This window comes from Heteronotia binoei, chromosome 8 (genome assembly GCF_032191835.1).
Source record: "Heteronotia binoei isolate CCM8104 ecotype False Entrance Well chromosome 8, APGP_CSIRO_Hbin_v1, whole genome shotgun sequence".
Taxonomy (NCBI): domain Eukaryota; kingdom Metazoa; phylum Chordata; class Lepidosauria; order Squamata; family Gekkonidae; genus Heteronotia; species Heteronotia binoei.
Window position 1 is genome coordinate 91,622,161 of NC_083230.1, and position 27,164 is coordinate 91,649,324.

The window sequence follows — 27,164 nt, forward strand, 5'->3', positions numbered from 1 at the left end:
CTCCAGGGACTAGCGCTGGCCTCTCTGCGGCCTCCGCTGGTCTCTGGAGGGCCTCCAGGGACCAGCGCCGGCCTCTCCGCGGCCTCCCCGGCCTCCGCCGCCGGGCCCTGCGCGCGGGCGGGGAAGGCGGCGAGTGAGGGAGCCAGCGTCCCTGGGCGTGCGCACACTGCCGTGCGCACACGCAGGGATGCTGGCTCCCTCACTCGCCACCTTCCCCGCCCCCGCGCGTGGCCCGCCGGCTCCCTGCTGGTTTCCCGTTGGTTATACCGGGACTTCTAATGGTCCCGGTATAGCCAGCCCGGGAGCTGGGAATTGGGGGCCAGAACCGGGACTTTCCCGGGAGACCGGGACGGTCTGGCCACCCTAATACACACAGGAATGCAGTTCTGGCTGGCTTGGTGTCGGGGTGTGTGTCTCAATCAGGTTATGGAATGACTACTGTTGTAACTGTTATATATACAAATATATGCAAGCCTGCTATATGTATTGTTATAAGAAGTTTTATCTTGTCTTTTCCAATTGTTATGTGCAACTTATACACTGCTATACCCATAGCCAAGCTTTAAGCATGTTGGAATTTAGTGCAATTAAGAACTTAAAGAATTTGTCTGTTTATTTTTTAAAAAATAGTTCCTGCTGGGCTTTTTCTACAAAAAAACCCCTGTGTGAAACAATGGTGATGTCAGAGGGTGTGGCCTAATATGCAAATGAGTTCCTACTGGGCCTTTTCTACACAAAAAGGCCTGACTTTGCAATTACACACACGCTCTCTCTCTCTCTCTCACACACACACATATAAATTTACATACACACACACACACACACATATACAAAGTGCCCACACATACATACATACATACATATGTGTGTGTGGGGGGGCACTTTTTAAAGCAAAAACAAAAAAGCACTGCTTGTATTCCACATTTTCTCATGGCTGAAGCGGCTTACAAATCAAGATCAAAATTATCATAAACTAACCATAAAACCAACAAAATAAAATTCCAGATAACAACCTCCTGAAAAAAGAGGCCTGCATTAAAAGCCCTGGCAAATAAAATAGGTTCGCAGCACCTCTTAAAAGTTTCTAAATATGGTGTCACCCTCACCTGCTCAGGGAGCCTGTGCCAAAAAGTGTGTACTATATTGCAGAAAGCATGGGCTCTGGTTGATGCCAGGCAGGCTACCTGAAGCCAGCCAGTGGGAGGCAGAACTAGAGTTGGCAGATGAGGATATATGGTAGAGGACAGCCCTTTAGATGTACGCGACCTAGGTCTTAAAGGGCTTTAAAGGTCATAATGAGCACCTTGAAGTGGGCTTGGAAACAAGCTGGCAGCTAATATAGCTGTCCTAGCTGTGGAGAGAAGCTGCCAAGATGAACACACCACACTAATATATATTTAAATTGGCTTTTGACTTTGTAAATAACCAGCCTTGTAGCTATGTTTGTACAATTCTATATGCCTGTCATTTAATAGCAATTTTTATAATGAGATTGTAATGGACAAACAAAATAGAAGGTCATGTATGTTAAAAGCAGGATGCAAGATAAGGATGTAATATTAGAAGTAATTATTTTCCACTGCAGCAATGTGCGTCAGTAGCATTGGTATCCAACAAGAATTTGAGATCTTGTAAGACTTCACTGGGCTTATCTGAATATGATGATGCATTTACTTGCTCAATTTTTTAAATGATCAGGTTAAAATGTATTGATATGTTTGGTCACTGTTTTACTACAAAATCACTGATGGACTAAAACAGATTTGTTTATATCAACATTGTTGCTGGGACACATTCAGCCCTTCCAAACAGTGTCAGGAAGATAATAAAACAGTTAAGGCAATAATCAAGGCCCATGAACGTGATCAGGGCTTTTTTGTAGAAAAAGCCCAGCAGGAGTTTATTAGTATGCGAGGGCACACCTCTGACATCACCGTCATTTGCATACTTGCTCACACCTCTGACATCACTAGTTGGTTGCGAGCTCAAAGATAGAGGAGAATAGTAATGCACATTGGGGCCAAGAATCCCAGCTACAAATACAAGTTGATGGGGTGTGAACTGGCAGAGACTGACCAAGAGAGAGATCTTGGGGTCGTGGTAGAGAACTCACTCAAAATGTCAAAACAGTGTGCGTTTGCAATAAAAAAGGCCAACACCATGCTGGGAATTATTAGGAAGGGAATTGAAAACAAATCAGCCAGTATCATAATGCCCCTGTATAAATCGATGGTGCGGTCTCATTTGGAGTACTGTGTGCAGTTCTGGTCGCCGCACCTCAAAAAGGATATTATAGCATTGGAGAAAGTCCAGAAAAGGGCAACTAGAATGATTAAAGAGCTGGAACACTTTCCCTATGAAGAAAGGCTGAAACGCTTGGGGCTCTTTAGCTTGGAGAAACGTCGACTGCGGGGTGACATGATAGAGGTTTACAAGATAATGCATGGGATGGAGAAAGTAGAGAAAGAAGTACTTTTCTCCCTTTCTCACAATACAAGAACTCATGGGCATTCGATGAAATTGCTGAGCAGACAGGTTAAAACGGATAAAAGGAAGTACTTCTTCACCCAAAGGGTGATTAACATGTGGAATTCACTGCCACAGGAGGTGGTGGCGGCCACAAGCATAGCCACCTTCAAGAGGGGTTGAGATAAAAATATGGAGCAGAGGTCCATCAGTGGCTATTAGCCACAGTGTGTGTGTGTGTGTGTGTGTGTATAAATTTTTTGCCACTGTGTGACACAGAGTGTTGGACTGGATGGGCCATTGGCCTGATCTAACATGGCTTCTCTTATGTTCTTATGAACAAGAGACATAGCAATGTTGGACCTGATTTTTCTCTGTTCATACACAATTAAGCTTTACATAGTTTCTTTTTGCTGCAAAAAAATTATATGTTCAGGGGGTAGGGGATGGTATTTTTATAGAATGTTGCTGCTCCATTCAGGATAACTTGATGGAGAAACCCAGAGTTTCAGTCCTCTACAGAGTCAGCTCTGAGCAGAAGATTTCTCTTGAAACTGCCTGATATAACAAAGTTTGAATTCAGTGACAACTTTAAGACCAACAAAGTTTAATTCGGGGTATCATCTTTTGCGTTCATGTACACTTCTTCAGATAAAGTGTGAAGAAATGTGCATGCACACAAAAGCTTATATCCAGGATTAAACTTTGTTGGTCTTAAAGGTGTCACTGGATTCAAACATTGTTCTAGCGGAATATAGATTAGCTTTTGCCTCTATCCAATATTGCAACTGTTGCCTCAATTCAGATCGCTTGGGAAGCTTCATGTGACAGAAAGCAAGTTCATGCCTGTGTTGTTTGAACAAAGGCATTATCTTTGGTGGAAGAAGAATTTACTCACAGTACAGAAACTATTAAGCAGGCCTATTGAACTCTCATTGGAAAGTTGTAACCCAGTTTAACTACCATGTTACTTATAACTATATTAAGAATAATTGTAGAGTGGCTTGTCTATATTTGATATAATTCATTTAAACTATATTTATATATAAAGAAATAGCAGTTTTTGATAACTAGGATGATCTCCCTTGGCTTTTCACCTTTAGTCTGTTTTTATATGATTTTTAAAAAATGATCCAAGTGGGCAGCTGTGTTGGTCTGAAGCAACAGAACAAAGCAGTAGACAAGTGGCACCTTTAAGACCAACTAAGTTTTATTCAGAATGTAAGCTTTTGTATGCTCTAAGCCAGGGGTGGGGAACCTCCACCCCGAGGGCCGTATACAGCCCTCAAGGTCACTTGGTGTGGCCCTCAGGGATTGCTGGGCCGAACCAAGCCATGTGACAGCCTCTTTGGGGCCTGGCTTCCCAGCAAGGATCGTGGGACCCAGCCGCACTGTGCAGCAGCCTCCCCAGGGCCAGGCAGGGATCACAGGGCCCAGATGTACTGTGCTGCAGCCTCCCTGGGGCTTGGCTGGCCGGCCAGAATTGCTGCAGGGCCTGGAAAAGTTACTGTTACCGTTCAGTTTGCACTTGATTATCCCAGATGGTGTGGCCTAATATGCTAATGAGTGTGTGACCTAATATGCTAATATTAGGGGATGTGGTCTAATATGCTACTGAGTTCCTACTGGGCTTTTTCTACAAAAAAACCCTGGACCTATGCATTTGCCTAGGGCAGTGGGCCGTGTGTGTGTGTGCTAGGCTCTCCCTACATGACTTCAAATAGAAAAACAATTATTTGCATTAATTTTGCTGGCCTGAATTGTTCTCCCAAGGTGGAGCACTGTTTCTTAAGTTGATAATTTTTTATGGCCCACGAATGATGTTATAAATATCCATATGGCCACTGCAGAAAAAAGTTTCCCTACCCCTGCTCTAAGCAGACTTCATCAGACTGATGAAGTCTGCTTACCGCATACGAAAACTTACATTCTGAATAAAACATAGTTGGTCTTAAAGGTGCACTTGTCTACTGCTTTGTTCCATTTTTTTAAAATGGGAAACTAAATGTATGTTTTCACCATTATACATTCAGTAATCCCTTAAATCATATAATAAATTATTTAAATCACATGTGTGAAAATGGCTCCCAGGACTGTCTTGTATTCTAGGTGTTTTATATGCAAAGTCTAAGATGACATGCTAAAATATTATACCACGTAAACATACAACTGCTTTGACTAGAATATATGTTCGGTTTTCTTTTGTACTTTAGCTTGCAGTAATAATAAAATTAATAGCACAAATAATGCAAGATATGCCAAACAGTGCTTTATATGTATAATAGAGTTTAATACAGTTCAGTCCCAGGTTAAAGTTAGTATCAATTTAAATAGAAGTGCAACCCATACCTGTGATGAAAAGATATGAAATCAGGTATGGTAGGAACCTTTGCCATTATTCACATTCAGCCCCTCTGAAGGAGGCAAAAACTTCTGTTAAAGTGGCAAAGAATGCAGATAGAAATCATCTCATGTGTACTGTCCCCAATGTTCATTGTAAACAAATGCTGACTTTGTTCTCTGTTGCCTTATCTTGTATTACCTCTGCTCCTTTTCTTGGGAGAAAACATATTGTACAAACTCAGGTTGGTATATTGCCATCCTCATTCACAGGGGACTTTTTCTTGCTTTTTGTTGTTTCTTGTGCAGTTGTGGGAATATTGAAAGTCTGATTCCACCCCCCCCCCCCCCCATAAAGGTAAAGCAAACAAAAAGTTAGATGATAGGATTGCCAACAGCCTGGAGAAAAAGGATGTCCTATCCTTTTTAATATAGGTTAAATGACTTGTTATTTCCTACCATGCCATTAAATGGTTGAGCTTCCTGTTTCCACACATTAAAGAACAGGGCATTTTTCTCTTGAACTGCCAACAACCCTATTAGAAAAGGAGCAAGCAGGTACATAAGAATATAAGATGATCACTGCTGGATCAGTCCACTGGTCCATCTTGTCCAGCATCCTGGCCACACAGTGACAAACCCGTTTCTCTAGAAGAACAACAACTGAGCACAGAGACCTTCCCCTGATATAGCCTCCCGGCACTGGTATTCAGAGGGTTATTGTCTCTGAATGTGGAAGGTTCCCTTTAATCACCATGGCTAGCTGCCACTCTTAGATCTATCCTTAATTAATCTGTCTAATCCCCTTTTAAAGCTGTCTGTGCCTGTGGCCACAATGACATTCGCTGGCTGTGACTTCTACATTTTAAATACTCTGTGAGTAAAAAACTGTTTCCTTTTCTCTGCCCTGAATCTACTGCCCATAAACTTAATTGGAAACCCTTGAATTCTGGTATTTTAGGAGAGGCAGAAAAAGTTCTCTTTGTCCACTTTCTCTTTTGTGTGCTTAATTTTATAAATCTTTATCATGTCACCCCTTAGTTGTCTCTTTTCTAAACTGAAAAGCCCCAGACTCTTCATCCTTTCCTTATAGCAGGGGTGTCAAACTCCTTTGTTGAGCCAGGCCATATGTGTACCTATTTTAGATAGCAGAGATATAAACTTTATAAAGGACACAGACAAACACAATTAAAGATTTTTTTTTTAAACTTAAAATATTAGCACTCATTGGTCTTAGCTTTCTTTGTATTTGGAACTGGGCAAAAGAAGCTCTGGCTCTTTCCAGCCTTCCCCAGGGGACTAGGAGGGGGAGGAGGCTTAGCCAATGGATAAAACGGAGGTTTTGCTCTGTAGCTCCTGTGCGATTGAACAAGCCTTGCAAAGCAGGCTGTTACACAGAAGGAAGCAAGAGAAGGAAGCAAAAGACAGCCAGTTGCTTGGGGGCCTGATAGGAGCTCTCCGGGGGCCTGATTTGGCCTGCGGGCCAGATGTTTAACACCCCTGCATTATAGGAAAGGTGCACCAACCCCCTAATCATCTTGGTTGCCCTCTTCTATGCTTCTTTCAGCTCTGCAAGGTCCTTTTTGAGATATAGTGACTAGAACTGAACACAGTGTACCAAATGAGGCTGCGTAAGGGTATTCTTAGGTTCGCTGATTTATTTTCAGTCCCTTTCCTAATATTCCTAGCATAGAGTTTAGCTTTTTCACTGCTGTGGAACACTGGGTAGACATTTACATTGAGCTATCGAATGTGTGTCTTCAGGGTCTCTTTCCCTCTCAGTCTTAGAGATTTTAAGCTTTATTAGTATATTCTTAAAGCTGGGGATTTTTGTTCCAGTTTGCATCACCTTACGCTTACCTACATTGAACTACATTTGCTTTATTGTTGCTCATTTGCTCAATTTGTAGAGATCCTCCTGGAGTTTTTATCCGTCAGCCTTGTTTTCACCATCCTTAATGATTTTATGTCACCTGCACACTTGGTCACTTCACTGCTCACCCCCCAGTTCCAGATAATTGATGAACAAATTAGATAGCACAGGTACGAACACCAATTTTTATGGGGCTCCACTGCTCACTTCCTTCCATTGCGAGAATTGTGCATTTATTCCTGCTCTCTGCTTCTTGTTGTTTAGCCAGTTTTTAATCCCGTCCTCTTATCCCATGACTGCTAAGCTTATTCAGGATTCTTTTGTGAGGTACCTTGTCAAAAGCCTTTTGAAAGTCCAAGTATATAATGCCTGCTGCGTCACTGTTATCTGTATGTTCATTTACTTCCTCAAAGGCTGATGAGGCTGATTTTCCCATGCTTTGTTCCTCTATGTGCCTAATAATTATATCTTTGCTTACAGTTTCTAATTTGCCTGAGACAGACATTAGGCTAACATCTATAATTTCCTGGTTCCCCTTTGGATCTCTGTTTAAAAGTCAGTGTAACATTTGCTACTCTCCAGTTTTCTGACACTGGCTGATTTTCATGACAAATTACATATACTGGTTACTAGATGAACAATCTCACATTTGTGTTCTCTAAGGACCCTAGGGTGTATGCCATCATGACCTAGAGACATATATGTTTTTAATTTCTACTTCAGATTTCTTTGTGGAAAATAGTGACTGTGGCCTGGACACATGTCCCATGCTTTCTGCAGTGAACGAAGCTGCAAGAATTCATTGAGCTTCTCTGCTGTCTCCACATCTTCCTGTAACAATCCTTTTATTCCTTCATCATCCAAAGGTCCAACGACTTCTCTGGCTAGTTTCCTATTCTGAATATATTTAATTGCCTATTGTTTGTCTTGATACTTTTAGCAATTTGCTTCTCAAATTCTCTTTTTGCATGCCTAATTATTAATTTATGCTTCTTTTGCCAGACCCTTTGCTCCCTTCTGTTCATTTCATTAAGGCAGACCTTCCACTATTTAAAAAAAAAAAGCCTTTTTGCCTTTTTTTTACATTTGTTCATTCTTTTACTTGGCTTCTTTTACTTGGATCATTAACTATGTAGGCGTCTTTTTAGACTTGACAGTGCCTTTCCTAACTTGGGGAATGCATTCTATGTGGGAATCAGTTAGTGTGGTTTTATAGAGCTCCTAAGAATCCTCTAGGGATTTCATTCTCTTGGGCCTCCCTTTAAACTTCCTTCTCACCAGACCCCTAATTTTTGTAAAGTCTCCATTTTTAAAAACTGAAGTGTACTGTTCTAGACTGTGGTGATAATTTTCCATTGAGAAGATGAATTCTGAACTTAGTAGCATTGTGGTCACTGCCCCCGGTTGGTGCAACAACACCTACATTTCTCAGCAAGTCTGGAGCCCTTCTTAGAACTGAGTCCTTCTAGTAGGCTCTGTGACCAGCTGTTCCAGTGCAGTCATTTAAGATGTCTAGGAATCTCATTTTTACAGCATGACTGGAGTACATGGTTAACTAGTCAATACGAGGATGGTTGAAACCACCCAGTATCACAGCATTATCTGCTTCTTTTCTTTTCTTCTTCATCTTGAGTCATCTTGAAATCAGCCTCAATGGTTTGATTGGGCAGGCGATAATGCACCCCTACTTTTAAGTAACTCTTAGGTCTCAGTATCTCCAAATATCACATTTGTTGGGGAGTTCATTCACCTAATATTTTCTAACTTATTTTATGTATATATACAATGCAACACCATGACCAACATGCCCCTCCCTGTGCTGCCTATAGACTTATACCCAGGGATTTTCCCCATTGATTTTCCCAATTCCACCATGTTTCTGAAATTCCCGCTATATCTAAATTGTCATTAGCACCAAGCATTCCAGCTCCCCCATCTTGGTTTGGAGGCTTCTAGTACTGGCGTATAAATATTTTTAATGTATTTCCTTCTCTGTTGACCCTCAGGCTCTCGGTCCCTTAGTCAACACACATGGCCATCCTGCTCTTACTCTCAAGTTCTGTTGTGCTCCTACCAGTATTATCTTGAGTGTTTTAAATTATCATCCCTTTCAAGTGCGTTGCCCTGAACCTGTCAGCGCAGGAGTGGGATTGTCCTAATAGGTCCTTGAATGTCTTGTGCACATTTTTCTCCCTCTGCTTCTCCAGGTCAGCAATTTTAGCCTTAAGGGAATGGACTTTATATTTAAGAGTCAAAAGCTCTATGCAGTGAGTATGTGCACCCGTCGTAAAGCTAGAGCAGATAGACAATACCAAGTTTAAGAGCAGATGATGTGCAGGCTACTAAAGGGAAAATATACTATAAGCAGAAAAAGAAGAAACAGAAATTTTATTTTATTTATTTATTTTCGTTGATTTATAGGCTGCCCTTTCCCATGATGGGCTCAGGGCGGCTTCCAGCATAGTAGAACAATCAAACCAGTTTAAAACAATTAAAACAGTTAAAAAATTAAACTATTTAGCCATGACTCACTTTAGGTGAGGCGGCCTTAGCAGATCGATTAGGCATCCTTGTCCCAACCTAGATGCTCAATCCCAGCTATATTGGTCTCAGACAATCAGTATGGTGAATCAGTACAGTGCAATCTAAATGATAAATGATAGGACACCTGTCTGCCTCAGCCATAGGCCCGGTGGAACAGCTCTGTCTTACAGGCCCTCTGGAATGGTAGCAGATCCCGGAGGGCCTGAACCTCCACCGGGAGCTGGTTCCACCCGGTCGGGGCCAGGGCCGAGAAAGCCCTGGCCCTGGTTGAGGAAAGCTGGACGTCCCTTGGGCCAGGGATGGTCAGAAGATGCTGGCTGGCTGATCTTAGCGACCTCCAGGGAGAGATGGTCCCGCAGGTATGCCAGTCCCAGGGTGTGTAAGGCTTTGAATGTCAATACTAAAACCTTAAAGTGGATCCAGTATTCATTTGGTAGCCAGTGCAGACTGTGCAGCATCGGCCGACTGCTCGCCTGTACAGGCGATTCAGACAGCAATCGTGCTGCCTCATTCTGCACCAGCTAGAGCTTCTGAATCAGCCTCAAGGGCAAACCTGCATAGAATGAGTTACAGTAGTCTAACCTGGAAGTTACTGTTGCATGGATCACTATAGCTAAGTCCTGAGGGGCCAGATAGGGTGCTAGTTGTTTGGCCTGCCGAAGATGGTAAAAGGGAGATCATGCAACAGCCGTGACTTGGGACTCCATAGAAAGGTGGCATCCAGTATCACACCCAAGCTCCTCACCTTCTGGATTGGTACAAGAGATGCGCCATCCAGGGTGGGTATCCGGATCCCTGATCTTAGCCCCCCCCCCCCCCCCGAGCCAAGTACAGGACCTTCATCTTAGTTGGATTAAGCTTCAGCCGGCTCAATTGTAGCCATTCGGTCACTGCTTCCAGTGCCCTGGTTAGATGGTCTGGGGCAGAGTCTGGATAGTCGTCCATCAACAGATAGAGGTGGGTGTCATCTGCATACTGGTTGACAATCCAGCCCCCAAAAATGCCTGTACTCTCCGTTCCTAAACATTCTAGTGGGCAGATATCCTGCAAAAGCCTTGTATAATGGATTTTCCAATAGGTCTTTGTAACTCTGCATGGATGAAGATTCATTATCTTCCTCCTAAGTACTTATTTGCACAAGTCTAAGTGCAGACTATTAGTCTCTGAGTAAGCAAAACACTTCTAATGTCTCTAAGCCAATTTGACAGATAAAAAAGAGTGAAGAATTAAGAGGATTCACAACAGTACAGTAATCCAAGAGGCATGGCAGGTGTCAGATCTGTAGAGTATACAGCTATACTCTATAAGATTTGTAGAGTATAGCTGTGTTTACAGTGCTGTGTCTCTTATCATGTGTCTTTGGTATGCCTATTCTAGTCGCCATATTGAAAGATTTGCTTTTAAGCTGTATATCCATAAATTTATTTAATAGGTTGGAAACATATTTTGGAAGCTAAAAGATATGATGTGGCACATTTGCAGAAATTCCATTAAACAGGTTTTCAAAGCAGTTCTGCAAGATACCATTATTTCTATTATTACCCAAGCATTAGGTGGAAAGCTGAGCAAGTTCATAAGAAAGTATTTTAATATTGGGAAGAACTTACTGTTATATTTACCAAGCCTGTTTCTCCACAAATGTTTTGTTTCCACCTTCATTTCCATACGGCAGTGCTGTTTCGTTCGCATCTGTGTGATGTCATTCTCCCATTTTGCTGGAATGTTTCTCATTGGTGCAGTCTTTTTGAAAAGATCACAGGCAAAGTGGCTTTGGATCCTGTGTGGACAAAAAGTTGCCCATTTTTTCAGGTCTTCTTGTTCTAGCACCATTTTCCTTACCTCACTCCTCTTGGCTGCCATTTCCCACCACTACTACTGGAGGGCATTTTCAACCTGTTGTAATAATGTGCTGGAAACATTTTGTTTCTTATGAAGAATATATAGTGGCAATTATTAGTAGGGTTGTCAAGTCTCTTTTGGAAAATACCTGGAGACTTTGGGGGTGGAGCTAGGGATAAGCTTTTGTGAGCCGCTGTTCCCTTCTTCAGATACCTTCAGATTCTTCAGGTATCTGAAGAAGTGTGCAGTGGCTCACAAAAATTAATACCTTGCCTCAAATTTTGTTAGCCTTGAAGGTGCTACTAGACTCTTGATCTTTTTTACTATCCCAGTGCCATAAAGACCCATCCCCACAGAGCTGAGCACATTGCAGATGTTCTGAAGTCTATAGCTATACTTATATCCACCAATCATGAAATGGCATGCTCACAATGCCCCCATGTCACTCATATGTAGAGGCAGCAGACCAGTGCATACTGGCATGTCTCTGATATTTTTTGCATGCACCAAAGGTACAGACTAAAAGGGAATGAACAGAGGCAGCACAGCATCCTCCTGTGGCTATTGGAATCTTTGTAGATGGGGATTCAGATTCCTTCCTTTAAACATGCATCATCCTGACAGGGAATACTTAGAGAGGGAAGCATGCTGCTCTAGCTGGAGAGCCAGTTTGGTGTAGTGGTTAAGTGTGCGGACTCTTATCTGGGAGAACCGGGTTTGATTCCCCACTCCTCCACTTGCACCTGCTAGCATGGCCTTGGGTCATAGCTCTGGCAGAGGTTGTCCTTGAAAGGGCAGCTGCTGTGAGAGCCCTCTCCAGCCCCACCCACCTCACAAGGTGTCTGTTGTGGGGGAGGAAGGTAAAGGATATTGTGAGCTGCTCTGAGACTCTTTGGAGTGGAGGGCGGGATATAAATCCAATATCTTCTTCTATCTTCTTCTTGTATCACTTGGACATCTCTACAGCTTCTTTCTAAGATATAGAGATTCTAATTAGACGCTCTAATTAGCCCTTCTTGGCAACACCCTCCCCACCCTCTATATGTAATGGTTGGTGTGCTCTGTTTCAGTGTACCTGAAGGAGTGTGATTGATTGCACATGAAAGCTTAGACCCAGAATAAAACTTGGCTGGTCTTAAAGGTGTCACTGGACTCATATTTTGTTGTGGATACCCACTTGAACTCAGAAAAGCAGTTAGATAGACACTGGACATTATAGCTGCTGGTCATTTTGTAGGTTCAGCAGGTGGCTGGCACCGAGCTATGAGTATATTCCATTGTTGCCTCTACCCCTGTTGAAGGCTTTGCTTGGAATGAGTGAAAAGGATACAAGGACAGTAATGCATCATGGTATGAGCTACCAAGTAGTGACACCAATTAAGTGCTCCTTCAGTTCCAGTGCCAACCATGCTGTCCTTTGGAGGTTCCCACATTTTAGGATTCTGCTACTGAGGAGACAGTATAGTCATTAAGGCAATACTGGCCCAGCTTTTCTAGGGAGTTACATTGGAATTGTTTCTGCAGTTTTTATTTGGCTGCTCCGTGGATCTCTGATCCTGCAAGACAAAGGGTTTATGAGTGTTTAGGCAGAGTGGGAATTGAGGCAAGAGTGGGAATTGAGTCACCCAGAAATATGGTTGTGCACCCGGTTTCCACCACTTGTATGTAGGGTTACACTGGCCTGACATTATGCCAACACTGCGATGATCATTTGCCAGCATCTTTACAAAGAAGCTCACCTTTCTGCACTGCATAGTTATTCTGGATCCACTGTGTGGGAGACAACACTAGCAACTGTTGAGGGAGAAAACACTATTTGTCAATATGCTGCATTTTTTTTTTACTTCCTTGGCTTTTTGTGCAAAATGATCTTTCTTTAGATTTCCACTTACCCAAGTTTCCTCCATGTTTGTTCTAAATGCACACAATTTGAGGCCTGAGAGGAGTGGTCCATACAGCATGCCCTGTCATCTGAAATACTGATGTCCTACTTGGGGTTTCCATAATGGTAAAGAGACCCAAGATTGGCTTCAGAGTTAGTTGGCATCTTGAGCTGTGCCATAGCTATGTACAAGTGGTCAGGAGCAGGTAGGAAGGGGGATTGGTTTTTCACTCTCATTAAGTTCAGTAGAAGTGTTTCTACTTACAGTGGCTTTTTGTTGGCGTAATATTATGCTGTTGCTGGTAGCAGGCTATAGACTGAGGGGGATGGTGACTAAATCCCTTTCTTCCCTAGCATACTCCTGGCACTAGTAATTTTTGACCCCTAAACTAGTGCAGCCTGACAGGTACCAGGTTTACAGTGGTGTTGTGTAAATGAGGTGCTGGCATATCTCTGTGTTACCCAGAATTAAATTTTGTTGGTCTTAAAAGTGCCACTGGTGGAGGAATATAGTTGACTTCTTATCTAATTCCAGGATGGTTTTAGGATTGCACTTTGTGTCTCTTACAACCTCTTCATAAGCAAGTTGACTCAGAAATAAAGTCCAATTGATTTCAGTGAAATTAACTTTATTTTTGGTGGGTTTTTCTGTGTTTCTTCAGATGTTACATACATTTTATTTTGAATGCACTGACATTTGACAAAATACTTGCAGTCATCTTGAGGTAATGCACAAATGCATTCAGACAAGCCTTTTTTGTATTTTATTGATTAATCTTGGCATATTTCTATTCTATATACTTGGCTTAACTGGCTTCTGCTATGCCAAAGCTGGGATTGGCACTCTATGCAAATACCAAGGCACTATTTGCACCTTTGTGCAGTGAAGTTTTGATCTTAAATATAATCACTTAAATATAAATTACAATGAAATCAGTGGGACATATTCTGTAAATGTTTTGGGGCTTAGCATGCATGATTAACAAATTTTCTGTGAGTATGTTGTTGTTCAGTCGCACAGTTGAGTCCGACTCTTTGGGACCCCATGGACCAAGTCATGCCAGGCCCTCCTGTCTTTCACTGTCCTCCGAAGTCTGCTCAAATTCATGTTAGTCATATGAGTTAGACAACTGCTATTTCAGTTTCTTGCTGCAAGGGCACCATTACCAAAATAATATTCATGGGAAAATAGTGAATGTCCTAGAAACACTTACTAAATTCCAGACTGATGAATCATTGTGAAGGGTCAGAATGTTCTTTTACATTATTATTTGTGGTGTTCAGAATATGTTGTTAAGTACAGTACAGTTGTTCCCCTCTGCATTCATTCAGCAGGTGTTTGAGAAGACTTGCTGGTGCTTCTGTTGAGTTTTTTCCCCCCCGGTAATAATTCTATGGCTCTTACCAATATGATTTTATATCATACATTTTTGCATTTCTCTGCTGTTTGCTTGAAGCCTAAAGGTAAGGTTCTTAGGTATATCAAATTACAACTGTGCTGAACTTTGGGGGAACATGCCTGTATGTGTTCCTTTTACAGAGAAACAAGGGAAGAGTTTGATTTTATTACTCTTATTAGTTTAATGATCAGATGCTTTCATGTTGCAGGAAGGAGGTTCTGGTACTATAGTAGTAACATGATAACAAGATTGACTAATTTCTGTTGTTTTTTTTTAAATTTCAAAAAACAAATTTCAGAAGCAGAAAAAGCAGCCAGTTTAATATTTTTCCTTTTTTTTTTTTACAGAACAAAAGTTTGTTGTAGAATTGCTCAAGACCAAAAGTTAGTGAGAAGAAAACTTTCAACATAACAAACTAGCAAGAGGATCAGCTGTATTGGGTGAACAATTTGTGTATAGCCATTTGATGCATCTGTAAAATTGCTTCCTTGGGATCTGAAGTGATCATCAGAACAATAATTTTGTAACAGCATGACTAATTGTAAAGAAAGACCTGTCTGCAGCAAAACAAATGGTAAAGCTTATCATGGAGGAAGCTTTGCAGATTGGACTATAAATCTAAATACAATTCAGTCTGACAAGTTCTTGAACCTGCTTTTGAGTATGGTTCCCACTGCTTATCACAAAAGCCAGGAAGAAAGACTTAAGAAAGTGAACGGTCTCTGGCAAGATGGATTACAGCCATCAGGACACAATTTCAGTGTTAGAACTGATCAACACATGGATTACCATCACTTTTCAGAACCTACTTTTCATCATGGTAGTAATGGACACAATTCATCAAGCTGTAGCCCAAAGTATGATAACTTTGCAAATTACAATTATTCAGATGGAGTGGATGCAGCAGAGACAGATGCTATGCTGCAAGACAATAATATATCTAATGGTGGTGATGAAGATGCCCTTGTGGAAGGGAGCAGAAAACAGCCAAAAGAATCTAGTAGCATTATGGCATTGCAGATTCTCGTACCATTTCTGCTAGCGGGATTTGGGACTGTGTCTGCAGGGATGGTTTTGGATATTGTGCAGGTTGGTAACATGGCTTTTATTACACACTTAATTTACTTTCCTTATTTATTTATTGTCCATCTTTTTCACTGGGACTCAGGCTGGAGTACACAGAGTAATTGATTCTTTTTAATGTCCAGTTAATGGTAGCATTTGATATTAGTCTTTCTCTTTTATTTTTAGCAATGCTGTTCTTTTCACAGTCCTTTCCATCTTGACCTTTCTACATAAAGTTGTGCTAAGTTATATATGTCCTATCAATTACAATAATAATAATAAATTCCTAAATATGAGACGTGGTGATCTTGTGCAATAAGGAAGGCCAACCAGAAACAAAGTATCAGTTTTTAAATTAAAAAGAACATATGCACTCTGCCAAATACCCAGTAAGCAATGAATATACTTCTCCCTCTCCTCCTCCCTCAATCTCAAAATGTGAATTCTGGGATATTTATAAATTTTTAGGCCTCTGATCACTTTGATTTTAAAAGGTTCTTGGGGAAATAATTAGGATAGAAAGAAAAATGCATTCTTTTTTCTTAGTTTTAATCTCCCTAAGATTATTTAAATTGCAGTGGAGCCCTGTCTCGCAGAGTGGTAAAGCAGCAGTACTGCAGTACTGTGGTCTGAACTCTCTGCTTACGACCTGAGTTCGATTTTGGCGGAAGCTGGATTCAGGTAGCTGGCCCAAGGTTGACTCAGCCTTTCATCCTTCTGAGGTCGGTAAAATGAGTATCCAGCTTGCTGGGGGGGAAGTGTAAAAGATTGGGGAAGGCAATGACAAACCACCCCGTAAAAAAGTCTGTCGTGAAAATGTTGTGAAAGCAACGTCACCCCAGAGTCGGAAACGACTGGTGCTTGCACAGGGGGACCTTTCCTTTCCTTTCCTTTCCTTTCCTTTCCTTTCCTTTCCTTTCCTTTCCTTTCCTTTCCTTTCCTTTCCTTTCCTTTCCTTTCCTTTCCTTTCCTTTCCTTTCCTTAAATCTTTAACAATTCATTCTGTCCTGAAACAGGGATGGAATTAAGGATAGGAGTTGTATTTCCAATCCTAATTTTTCCCTACTGACCTTTTCCATATTAACATGATATGCCTTTTCACATTATACCACTCAGGTTAGAACTTCTTACTCATTAGTCAGGCCCATAGGACAGAGGGCCATAACTCTGTGCCCATGGGCATTATGGTGCCCACCAGCACCTTTCCTTGTGCCCACCAACTGATTTTAGGAAATGGGCAAGGTAGGATTGCCAGGTCTTACTATGCCTGGAACGGGCGACTGGTGGGAGTTTCAGGGGTGGGCCTCCCTGATGCAGTTATGACTCAGATGCTGCACCAGGGATGCTCCAGTATTTGGGCAAACTCTGTGGTTTTTTTCAGCCTTGAAACTATACAGTTTGTCCAAATACCAGCATGTTCCCATGCAATGTCCCCGTTGCAATAACGTCTCTTCCCACAGTTTGGGGATTTCTCCAGCACCACCAGGGGACTGGCAACCCTAGGGCAAGGCTAGGTGGGGCATTTTCTCAGCAGGGCTTCTGATTGGCAGTGCAGATTAAAGGTAACCTGTTAAACAGAACTTCTTCCTGAAATGTTGAAGAATTAATTCCAGAGTTGTACCCCTGCCGTTTCTTGGTGGACCTTACTTCCTGCGGGAGCCATTTTCTGATTGTGCTCAACACCCTTTGTGAGAATTCTGAAAGTGCTAACAAGCACAAAAAGGTTGGGAGCCCCTGCAACATTAGATCTCTTGATATTCAGGACTAAAAAATTTAGCTATCTCACACAATCCTTTCTACATTGCAACAGCGGTATGGAAGAATTTTCTATTGATTATACTCCCTTGTGCTTCTATGCTCCTCCCTTTGTTCAAGGGGTCACTGGGGATCTGTGTGCATGTGGGGGGGGGAGGCATTTGTGAAGTTCCTGCACTGCACAGGGGGTTGGACCCTGAGAAGGAGGCAAGCCAGTAATGAAAATACAATAATAACTGTAATGAAATAGAGATTAAACCAAAATATTTCAGTGAGGCAAAATAAGCTTCATCGAACTCAGTTGTATATTTATTCTTCAGTATGTTTACCTGCTATCTGTGTACTCACAAGAGCAGTTATTGTAGGGTCAAGCTGTTAAAGGTAACTGAGGCATTGGGCAACTTTATTCTTGTGGGCTAAATTTGATGAGGATTACTCAGCTACAAACCTGTTTTCAGTTAAGTGTATCAAATACTGTGCAATTTTTCTCTGTCATTTCCTTTGGTTGCCCCGAGGCTTATATTTTTCCTGTTATCTGTAAATTCTGTTTTTGTTGCTATGCAGTACAGTCCAATACAGTCAGATTGCACTGCCAAAGACAAAGGGATCTTTATCTTTTATGTGATTCTTTGAAAATTATTGACATAGTTTCTACATTCCTATTTCAAATCCCTCAGTTTTGCCAAAAAGAAATTGAATAATACAGTGTTGCTTAAACCACTCTGATCTTGCAAAATAGCATTTTTATATTGATACTGTGTTTTTTTAAGATGAAGCGAAAAATGTATGCTTATCTGGTTTAGACAGTTGCATGCTTATCTGGTTTAGACAGTTGCATGTTATCTCCACAGCATCCATTAGTGTGCATGGCACTTTAAGTAGCAATAGTAAAAAGAAAGGCCTCTGTCCCCACATAGCTTCGAAGCAAAAATCAGACTCAGGGAAGGGAGCGCGGATGGGAAGTAAGGTTACCAAGTCCTCCCTGGTCACCAGCTGGGGATGGGCAGGTAGGGTGGCCAGATCCAGGTCTGGAAACCCCTGGAGATTTGGGGATACAGCCTGGGGAGGGCAGGGACCTCAGTGGGGTACAATGCCATAGAGTCTGCCCTCCAAAGCATTCCAAAGCATTTTTTTTCAAGGGAACTGATCTCTGTAGTCTGGAGATGAGCTGCAATTCCAGGGGAACACTAGGTCCCACCTGGAAGCTGGCATCCCTGGGAGAGGTTTGTAGCTTTTATTCTTTATTCTCTTTTATTCTCACTTCCCTGGGAGTATGCCCCACTGAATAAAATAGGACTTCTGAATAAACCTGTTTAGGATTATAATCTCGTTTTGTACAAGCAAATAATCACTTTCCCTTACAAAGATACCAAAATATACCATGGCCCCAGTAGCCTACTGTTCTATTAGTATCTGTTTGTTCTTAAATTTAAATATGTATCATATATAAGATCAGGCCTCAGATTCAGTGGGAGCTCACAGGAGCACAGCTCCTGAACCTTTCTGAGAGTTCCACCTCCTCCTTCTGAGAGTTCCACCTCCTTGTCCATTGAATAGTAGGTGCAGCTGCATAACAATCCTTGGATGAACTCCACCACCTATTTTTCTACAAAATGACCCCTGCATAAGATATAAACAAATGCTACAGAGAGAGAGAGCGCGCCAGTTTGGTTTAGTGGTTCAGTATGTGGACTCTTATCTGGGAGAACCTGGTTTGATTCCCCACTTTTCTTATGTGTAGCTGCTGATGTGACTCGCTGATGTCACAAGTTTTCACAGAGCTGTTCCTCTAAAGAGCAGTTTCTGTCAAGAGTTTGCTCAGCTTCACCTACCTCACAGGGTATCTGTTGTGGGAAGAGGAAGGGAAGAGAGATGAACTGCTCTGAGACTCCTTCAGATAGTGAAGGGCAGGGTATAAATCCCATCTCCTCCTCTTCACAAAAATGGGGGGAAATAGAAATATGCAGAGATGCTTTCATGCCAGAGTTATTTTGAAAGTTTTCCTATCAGCAGTTCTTCCTGCTAAACCTGCAATCTGCTTTTTAAGCTGAGTGTGTAGTGAGAAATAATAGAAAATAGCGTGAGTTGGAGGAAGTTTCCCTTCTAGCAGCTGTTGTGTTGTTTTATTTAGCAGCTCTGCTGAGATGAAAACCATGAATGAAGCCCCATAGTTTTACCTGTGTGTGTGTGTGTGTGTGCGCGTATCATTGCTCTTCAACCAAAGGCTATCATGACCTACCATAAATAGCAAGTGACTGCTTGTTTCCATCAAAAGATGTGAAACCACTAAAGTGATCTGTGTGAACTGAAAGGCCATGGTGTGCAAGCATTACTTATTGAACATGATAAGCATTGCACATTGATCTTAGAATTCCAGTTCCATTTCAAGGTGGGCTTTGGCACGTCCCATAATGATGGAGCTGCTGACTTCTTTCTTTCTCACTTTCTCAAAGCAGATCAAGGTTTTCAGCTACAGGATGGCTGTAATGGACTCTGAGCATCACATGCATGGGGGGTGGGAAGCATCCTGTTCTTGGCTTGTGCTGGCTCATCTTACTGGTCTTGGCAAGCATGATGCTAATGTTCCCCTTCCCCTCCACCAGTTTTCTTGGTCATCTGAATAGGGCTGAAAGAAGCAAGCCTTCCACATTGTCATTAATAATCTGACATTGCAAGTTATGTTTATGTACTGCTAAAGACACTAATTTTAGAGTTTATGTTAGAGATTAAATTGATATGTTAGTGAGATATTTTAAAGTATATCTGTGATAATAACTATTATAACATTTTGCCATAAATGTAATTTTGTGTTGCTATTTTAAAATAAATAATGTTCATATTTTTATTTTCCTTTTGTAAATCAGCATTGGGAAGTGTTCAGAAATATTACTGAAGTTTTCATCTTGGTTCCTGCACTACTTGGCTTGAAGGGAAATTTAGAAATGACTTTGGCATCTCGACTGTCAACAGCTGTAAGTAGGTCTAGCGGTTTGAGTCACTCTCAGAAGTATAAAATGAGACATGACTTATCATAGAAGGGGCAGCTTCTGTATTTATTTTTATAGATAGACACCTGTGAATTCCTTTAGTAGCCACTTCTCTGGGGGGTAACTGTTCAAAAAACCCAACCTTTAGCAGTCTTGCTCTGTCATCTGAAAGAGAAAGGGGGCATATATTCTAGTCAGCCCTCGGTGGCTGATAGTTGGTAGTCATGTTCCTTCACTGGCCATTCCCAGTGGAAATGAACTTCAAAGAAAAGTGTCATTCGATAGCAGGTTGGAGCTTTTTTAGGTGGTACATCATATATGCATTGTGTATTGCCCAGTATGTACAGCTGGTCTTTCTCGATCATACACTCAGCAATTGGTGTCGAGACATGTCTTATTCTGAAGCGACATACACATGAGAGTGATGCTGATATCTTTCTCCCCTTTTGTTTTTCATATATGAATGTTACTACAAAATGCCACATCAGTGAAAAATACTAGCGGTATTTAGAAGTTCTCCATTTTTCTTTATTTAAACTTACTGTATAGCTAAAAATAGTAAATTCCTGCATATGTGTTGTGTAGGTGGGTGGATGGATGGACAGATGGACAGATGGATAGATTATGGATACATATCACACAAACTTGTATGGAGATGAAGTCTATTTTAAGTGAGCAAACTGTTGAACAATGAGAACATTGTCAGACAACCTAATAACTAAATCAAGTCACATCAGAAATATAATGAGCAGGAGAGCCAACTTTGGTGTGTGTGTTATTGCTGTTATCCTCACATCATTCTTACAAACCTGGCAACTCCCAATGTTTATACCCACTGTATTCTTATTCTGAAATAAACAGGGTAGGGTTCCAGTTTTGTTTCTTCCTTTTGCTGTCTGCCTACCTACTAGCTGTATGTCAAGGAGTCTGATGAGTAAAAGGAAACTGCTAAGTGTTCCAGCATTGTATAGCCCCTGAAGTCTGTTGTTTAAAGCAAACTGCAGTTTATAATTGTTTCACAAATTGTGTCACCCCATTATATAATTTTACAAAACAGAGGTTGTCCACAGATGATCTGTGGTCCATGGGCAACCTTGAAACTGCTGCAGCTTTGACGTGTGAGTGAGTCAAATCTCAGTATTTGCTCTGGTGTTTTAGAAATATTATATAAACTTTATGGTTGCAGGGACAAGTTTGATAATGTTACACCATAAAGTGCTAATTGCCTGATTCATTGTACATTTCTTTTTATTTCTGCTTAGGCTATATATTAAGATATTTCAGTTATTAACATATTCTCCCTTTCTTAAAGGTAAATGTTGGGAAAATGGATTCTCCAATTGAGAAGTGGAATCTAATCATTGGTAATTTGGCTTTAAAACAGGTGAATATGCATAAGAGCTGCAGAGTCATTGCAAATCAATGTATATTGAGTCTGGTAATTCAGGCTTACCCAAAATGAATCGACATGTTTACATGGTGGTTAGGACATCTGTGTTACTAACTGGGGTAAGATCTTCCAGTTTCTTTGGTCATGAACCATAGAAAGTTTGAAAGAAAAAAAAACAGCAAAAGAATATTGCATTTAAGCTGTGCTCCAGGAAGATGGAGGAAAACTGATAGCAAAATCTTCATCTGGAAGGTGCAGATGGAACAAAAAAGCTCTGAAGAATTCTTCCTCCAGTTTTCCCACTGGGATAGAATACTAGTTTGTCACTACATTTTGCAAGTTTCAAGATATTATATTTTAGGTGCTTTATAAATCAGTAAAAGTAATTATGTAGCATATGTTCCAGCTGTATTTCTGCCCTTTTTGGAAGAAGGGAGAGAGGTTTTCGAATGAACAGCTATTCTGTTCTCAGTATGGAGTGGAGTAGGTTGGCTGTTGTACAAACACAGATTAATAGCTGCTTCATCTTGTGTCCTGTTATGCATTGCTGAATGTCTACTTTTGTTACGTTAAAGAAATATTTATTTTGTATTTGTAGGTCCAAGCAACCGTAGTTGGATTTTTGGCTGCTGTGGCAGCAGTTATATTGGGCTGGATTCCTGAGGGCAAATATCGCCTTGATCACTCAGTCCTTTTGTGTTCTAGCAGTGTGGCAACAGCTTTCATAGCATCCCTTTTACAGGGTAAGAGAAATATTGTTATAAGTTATAAGAACCAGTGTGGTGTCGCACTACAATCTGGAAAAGCCAGGTTCAAATCCTCACTCTGCCATGGAAACCTGCCAGGTGCTTTGGGCCACTCACAGGGTCTCAGCCTAACCCTCCCCCCCACACCTAATCCCCTGCTGGTGGCCAGAAAGGACCTGGCAACCCTAGCCTAACTGCCAGGGCTTTTTTTGTAGCAGGAATTCCTTTGCATATTAGGCTACACCACTCCTGATGTAGCCAATCCTCCAAGAGCTTACAGGGCTCTTCTTACAGGGTCTGCTGTAAGCTCTTGGAGGATTGGTTACATTGGGTGGGGTGTAGCCTATTGCGTAAAGGAGTTCCTGCTACAAAAGAAGCCCTGCTAACTTCACAGAACTGTTCTAAGGATAAAATAGAGAGGAGAGTGAAGTTAAGCTGCTTTGGATTTCCATTGGGGAGCAAGTGGAATATAAATGAAGTAAATAAAAAGTAAATAAATAAGTATTTGTGAACGCAAAGACAATTAACTCCAAAATAGATGTTACCCAATGTTTGTAGTATTTAATTTGTGGCCTATTTATGTAGTGTATTTCTTATCTTGCTTTCTTCTACCTGTCTGGACCCAGAAAGGCTTACAAAAATTCAAATACAATTTAAACAAAACAGCATATGAACAAGCAAAACAGAAAAGTACACAAAATATCCTGGGCTGGTGTTATTTATAAACCTAAGCTGTCATGCAAAATTGTTTGTGTAAGTCTAGCTCTCAGCTTTAAGCTAGAGCTTCATTTGTGCCTGGGCTTGGAGTGGGGAAGCAAGATGACTTTGGAAAATTGCATCAGTTCTCACTCAGGTGGCTCTCAGCAACTTTCTTCAAGTCACAGGGCTGGGGGAGGCTGGGGTCAGAGCACCTGAAGGTCGCAGGTGCCAATTCATGTTGCAGTTCATGTTTACAAAGAAGGACCTACAGGTGCACTGGGTATTTGGAGTCCTCTATCAGCAAACACCCACCAGTCCATCCTATACTTTTGAATTTTACTTCCGTTATTGCTAATAATACTTGCTATTTTTGCAGGGGATTGCTGGTTAACAGGGCTAGGAAGGATTGTACTCATGGCTGTGAACGGTTAATAGACACTGGAGTTTTTGTCTTTCTAATAGAGAAGGGTATATGCTTTGTATATTGACTGTACTGTTAAAAAGAGCATAACCATCAAAACTGGCTGCTGGTGTTTAGGTATTTGCTGGGGAATATAGTACGGGTTCTTCAGGGTGGATTCCCTGCATGACCCTAAAGAGGGTTCCCCTTAAGGAGCTCTAAGGACCTAGTGTACAACAGCCAAACTCAAGGTTGACATGTTGACCATGCACCCAGGAAGCTGGTGATGGGCAGGAACAGTGGCTTCTGTCACTTTCAGCCTTAATACCACTTCCTTGGTTAGCTTATCATGCACCCATTGTTCCCAGCCTATGCTGTATGAGGACCTGAGGAACCTACAATGAATAAGGTTGTGATCTGATTCTCCCCAGCACTATGGGCCTGTGTCCTTCTCTCACCGCTCCCCCCACACACCAGCTGGTCACAGGCTGGTCCCTGTTCTAGGCACAAGACACAGAAAAGAATTCTTTTCTAAAAATTCCTTGTTTGGAAATATGGCACAAGAATGATATATTTTCTTCTTCCTGTATATGTTTAGGAATAATAATGGTTGGAGTTATAGTTGGGTCAAAGAAGACTGGCATAAATCCTGATAACGTTGCAACTCCCATTGCTGCAAGTTTTGGAGACCTTATTACTCTTGCCATACTTGCTTGGATAAGTCAGGGTCTTTATAATTGCCTTGGTGAGTATTATTTCTTTGAAAAAGATGTAGGTGCTAAATATTTTATTGCTGTTAATATATATATAAACCTTTTCTCTCTGCTACCAGTAATGTAGGGCATTGTATTGTTTGTTTGTCTGAAAACAAAGAATTCACTTAGGAACTCCTAAACTGGCTAATAGGCTGAAGGAGAATTGTGTGCAGAATGAGAATTGGCTGTGCAGATTAAAAAGCAACAACAACACTGATTCAGCAGCTGCACTTTGTCCCCTCACGCCATACCTGTAGGTCCACCAATCCCCAGGGGCGGGACTGCAGAGTCGTGGTAGGAGAGGGAAAGTCAGAACATTCCCTTCCGTAGTACAGTATCCAGGCCTTATTTCTTGTTAAATAGTGAAGAACTGGCAGTATTTGGTTGGCACTTCTTTTTGGCAACTTTGAAGGCCATGCCTTGATTGGCAGGCCATATGCTATAAGTATTACATATTCCATTTTTTAAAAGGATACATGTGCAGAGTGCAGTAGAGTTTGTTGATATTAATGTAATATTAGGATTAATTAGTAAGTGCAGCTATGTATGACAAACAGCTGATGTGAAACCAACTGCTTTCTCTTTTTTAAAAAAAATACATGGTCAGTAGGAGAAAAAAGTTTACAAGGGACTTTTTCAGTTTTCTTTGTAGAGGGATAATGCCATTTTAAACCGTAACTGAGAACTAACCTTTGATGTCATCCCACTGGCCTTAACTTTCTGTTTTCCTTTTCTGGAAATGTTATTGAGCAATAGATAACTCCTTGTCTACCTGAGTGTGGGATAATGTTGTGTTTTCCTACTGTTGGGCATTTTATTCTATATCAGCCTTATTTAGAAGAGACAGCAAAGCCATCTCAAACCATCTTGGTCACCTCAGTATGGCCTCTTGTATGAAGATAAAGGAAAAAGACAATGCTCATTAAATACATTAGGTTAGGAAGAAGCAATAATTTGAAATCAGTTGTAAATAATTCAAGCAAAGTGTTAACTGAGGTGCCTCATCCTACCACCACAGCCAAATTTATTTGCTATGCTATATTTACATGTGTTTGGGGTACTAATTTGAGTGCAACTCCCCCCCCCCTTCACTTGCATTATTGCATGTAAGAATTCATTAAAATGGGAGCAATAAAGATGCTTTGAAATTACTTGTTAAGTGTGGCAACTTAGAGGAAAGCAGGATCCATTAAACAGGTTGTCAAGCTGGGAAGCAGATGGGACATCAAACTGCAGAGTGGGAAGTCAAAGTATCTTTGTCATTCTTAAGATGTTCAGACTGAGGGGCCAAGCCAGCTTCGGAAGCTTTATAGAAACATGTGAAAACTTATTGTTCCCTGGGGCTTCCTTATGCCAACTGAGCAGGCAGCTACAATGCGGTTTGCTGACTGGATGGTAAAGTGAGCAGGCCAATAGTTAATAGCTCTGACAAGTCACTAGATTGGCACAAAGACTGATTCTTGCTGCCTGAGCTCTCGGTTTGGGCAGGAGGACATTAAACTAATTACTGCCCAACAAATACTTGCCATGTATCTATCCAGGATAACATTTGGGAAGTAAATTTGTGTTAAGAGTTTTAACAGGCCTGAAGAGGTAAATGTTTTTTCTAATCGTTTCTTTTCAGTTTAACTGTTTTTGTCCTATTATGGAGTTAATAGACATTTTCTAAACTTTTTTTTATGCCATCTGATCACAGCCGACTTATGGCAACCCTGTGGGGTTTTCCAGGGAAGAGATGATCAGAAGTGGTTTGTCTCTGTGTTGTGACCCTGAACTTCTATGGTGGTCTCCTATCCAAATACTAATTCGGGGCAACCTTGTTTAGCTTCTGGGCTATCCAAGTCAATAATCTAGAATAATATCTCTGTAGAACACTAGAGTGGCGCAGAGTGGTAAAGCTGCAGTACTGCAGTCGGAACCCTCTGCTCAGGACCTGAGTTCGATCTCAGCGGAAGCTGGTTCAGGTAGCTGGCTCCAGGTTGACTCAGCCTTCCATCCTTCCATGGTCAGTAAAATGAGTACTCAGCTTGCTGGGGGGAAAGTGTAGATGACTGGGGAAGGCAATGGCAAACCACCCTGTAAAAAGTCTGCTGTGAAAACGTGAAGGCAAAGTCACCCCAGAGTTGAAAATGACTGGTGCTTGCACAGGGGACTACCTTTACCTTTTAGAACACTAGAGGGTGCTACTGAACTATACTTGGAAATCTTCGGAAAGCTATTCTTGGGTTATCATTTAAAAACATTTTTCTTCCATAACTGCCAAGTTTCAATATTAAATCAATGGGACTAATTCTTAAGTTAAATCCTGGACCCTGTTTGGTGGAACAACCACTCAATAGAGATGAGGCTCCTGCAGAGCCTGATGCAATTTTGTAGGGCCTGTAAAATGGAGCTGTTCTGGCAGAGTTTTGGCTGAGGCAGTGGACAAAACATCATATGGCCTCCCTGCTTCAGATGGCCTTAGCTCTTGGCCCATAGAATTACTGACACTTGGGTTCTGGCTCAGCTATGGAGCTGCATATAGGATTTTTTTCTGTTACCATCCTGATATTTTAATTAATTTTATCTGATGTTTTCACTTGTAATTGATTGTTTTTCTTGACTATAAGTTTTATATGTTGTTACCCACCCTGAGCCCATTTTTGAGGAGGTGGGTTATAGATTGAAAATAATAAATTAATAAATACATACATACATACATACATACAGCTGTGATGCTGCCAGGGGTTAATGCCTAACAGAGTCAGAGAACCTTTTAGTGACAGGCTGTTCAAACAGAATTCTGTGGAGTCAGTTAAGGAATGACAGTTGGGGACTGAGTTGAAGAAGAGACAGTTAAGCACTGACTGTGGACAGGGAAGAAGGCAAAAGGAGTGAGAGAATCAGAGAGGATTGCCATTCAAGCCAGAAAGGGAAATTGCTTCTAGTGTAATCTCTGCCCAGTGAAAAGGGAGATAGCTTTTAAAAGAGGAGTGATCCCTGGTTTGTGTATATAGAAGACTTTTGTCGGTCTTGGTTGTATG

At 41.4% G+C, this 27,164-nt stretch overlaps 1 protein-coding gene across 1 annotated transcript in view; it reads left to right on the forward strand.

Annotated features, from left to right (window-relative positions):
- SLC41A2 (solute carrier family 41 member 2) overlaps positions 1 to 27,164 on the forward strand; it is a 57,499-nt gene that overhangs the window by 5,899 nt on the left and 24,436 nt on the right. Inside the window, exons 2-6 of the mRNA XM_060245585.1 lie at positions 14,692 to 15,433; positions 20,029 to 20,136; positions 21,464 to 21,535; positions 22,140 to 22,284; positions 23,985 to 24,131. Coding sequence (XP_060101568.1) covers positions 14,876 to 15,433; positions 20,029 to 20,136; positions 21,464 to 21,535; positions 22,140 to 22,284; positions 23,985 to 24,131 — 1,030 coding nt within the window. The 5' untranslated portion in view covers positions 14,692 to 14,875. The remainder of the gene's footprint in view (positions 1 to 14,691; positions 15,434 to 20,028; positions 20,137 to 21,463; positions 21,536 to 22,139; positions 22,285 to 23,984; positions 24,132 to 27,164) is intronic.